Source organism: Dipodomys spectabilis, unplaced genomic scaffold (genome assembly GCF_019054845.1).
Source record: "Dipodomys spectabilis isolate Male_0828 unplaced genomic scaffold, ASM1905484v1 ptg000015l, whole genome shotgun sequence".
NCBI lineage: Eukaryota > Metazoa > Chordata > Mammalia > Rodentia > Heteromyidae > Dipodomys > Dipodomys spectabilis.
Genome location: NW_024870692.1, coordinates 6,902,664 through 6,904,763, shown reverse-complemented (window position 1 = coordinate 6,904,763; position 2,100 = coordinate 6,902,664). Strand labels below are relative to the sequence as shown.

The window sequence follows — 2,100 nt, the reverse complement described above, 5'->3', positions numbered from 1 at the left end:
CCCCCCGCTTAAATAAGTCTACATTTCAAGTTTTTCCTCCTGGCTCAGAATCAAAATTCATTTTTCAAGTGCCCTTTCTGATTTGTCTGAATGAATATTCTGTTCCCCCTGCCTTCCAACCCAGGACTCCTCCTGTCCCCTACAGCGCTAGGATTGGCATTTTGTCATTCAATACTCCCCACACTTAATAACGAGCAGTACAGTACTTCTCGAACTTATTTTTCACCTTGAAGGAAGACTTTTGCTTCCTGGCGGTCTAGGCTGCCACCAAAGTTGTCACTTTGCTGAGAGAAACCACCACCACCACCACAAAAAAAAGACATCCGCACTCCATCCCAAACTCTACTTCCCTCCTCCCACCCTCCCCACCCCAAGGACCGAGATGCTGAGGATGTCACGGCTTGAAAGTCCAATTTGTCTCAGATACTTTTCAGTTCTTGCCTCTGCTTTGTTTGTCCTGCAACTGTTTAAAAAAAAAAGAAAGCAAAACTAAGAGAGGACCAAAATAAAGGACGGGGGGCAGCTTGTTGCTTTCCTCTAGCTTTTGGGTCGGTCTGATGTTTGGTGGTTGTATTGGTGTTTTTGTGTTTCTGGGGTGTGTTTAAGGCTTCTCCGTGCACTGTTTGCAGAGGCTGGAGGAGACGCTGTTGAACAGAGCGCACTTCTCCGGGCAGGAGGCGGCCGGGGGCAGCCCCGCGCTGAACGGGTAACCGGCCGCCTGCTCGTAGGCGCCGAGCGCGGGGTGCAGGGCAGCGGCCGCCGCCGCCGCGGCCGCGGAGCTAGGCAGGGAGGCGGCTGAGATGGCCTGGCCCTGATTGAGATAGGCGACCAGGCGCCTCATCTCCTCCAGGGCCTGCGCCTGCATGAGGATGTAGTTCTTGGCGAGCAGCAGCGTGGCGATCTTGGAGAGCTTTCGCACCGAGGGGCTGTGCGCGTAGGGGATCACGGCGCGCAGCTCGTCCAGCGCGTCGTTCAGGTCGTGCATCCGCCGGCGCTCCCGGGCGTTGATGTTCAGTCGCAGGGCCTTTTGCTCTTTGGATTTCTTGCTACTCCCGCCGCCTCCACCGCCACCGCTACAGCCGCCGCCGCCGCCGCCGCCGCCGCTGACCCCTCCGCCCGGGCCCCCCGGGGGGACGCTGGCGCCCCCGTGGAGGTGGGCGTTGGAGCAGCTCTCGGCCGCCTTGACCCCGACGCCTCCCGCGCCCGGGGAAGCCCGCGGATCGGCGCCTCCCGCCCGCAGCACCAGCTCGCAGCGGCTGTCGCTGTCGTCGTCGGGGCTCTGCTCGCCGCCGCTGCTCTCAGCCACCACCGAGCCTCGGCCCGCACTCTCGCCATACTTGAGGCACAGGGCGGCCCCGGCTGGCAGACTGCTTAGGCTAGGGTCACCCCCAACGCCAGCGGAGCCCACGATCAGCCCGGGGACACTCACCCCGCCGCCGCCGCCGCCGCCGCCGCCGCCTCCCGCGCCCCCGCCGCCGCCGCCTCCTCCTCCAGGCGGCGGCAGCAGCAGCCCTGCCCCCTCGGGGTCAGCCGGATCGAAGCAGCCCAGGGGCGACGAGGAGGAGGACGCCGGCCGCTCCCGGGGCGGCGGGGCCAGGGACAAGTCCATGCCCGGGGGCGTGGAGCGGAAAGCCGCCTCCAAGCGCTTGGCCGTGGCGGCTCCCAGGCTCTTGTGCAGGAAGAGGTCGTCTTCGCTCGCGGCGGCCGCACCGAGGTGCAGCCCGCGCTCCATGGTCCGGTGCCGGCCGGCGTGTAGCCCGGGGCCGGCCGCCGCCGCCGCCGCCGCCGCTGCTCCGGGCTCGGGAGTCAGGCGGTCCCGGAGACGCGCGCGAGCCGGGCTCGGGAGCTGGTGCGCGGGTGGGTCCCGGGGCTGCCGACAGCCCTCTCCCCTTCTTTCTTTTTCTTTTTCGCCTTCCCCCGCGCTCGCCGCCTCCTCTTCTTCTTCTTCTTCGTCTCCAGCCGATGGTGCTGGCTGCTGGGGCTCACCATGGGCCGCGGCCCCGCATGGTGGGAGGGTGGGCGCGCAGGGAGTGGAGCCGCCGCCGCCGCCGCCGCCGCCGGAGCCGCCGCCGCCGCTCTGAGCCCCGCCGCGCGCCTCCG

At 66.3% G+C, this 2,100-nt stretch overlaps 1 protein-coding gene across 1 annotated transcript; it reads right to left on the bottom strand.

Moving 5' to 3' along the window:
• Positions 1-344: 344 nt before the first annotated feature.
• On the bottom strand, positions 345-1,732 carry Bhlhe22 (basic helix-loop-helix family member e22). Its single transcript, XM_042667012.1, has one exon. It carries the CDS (start codon positions 1,730-1,732, stop codon positions 602-604), a length of 1,131 nt encoding a protein of 376 aa, XP_042522946.1. The 3' UTR covers positions 345-601.
• Positions 1,733-2,100: the final 368 nt, after the last annotated feature.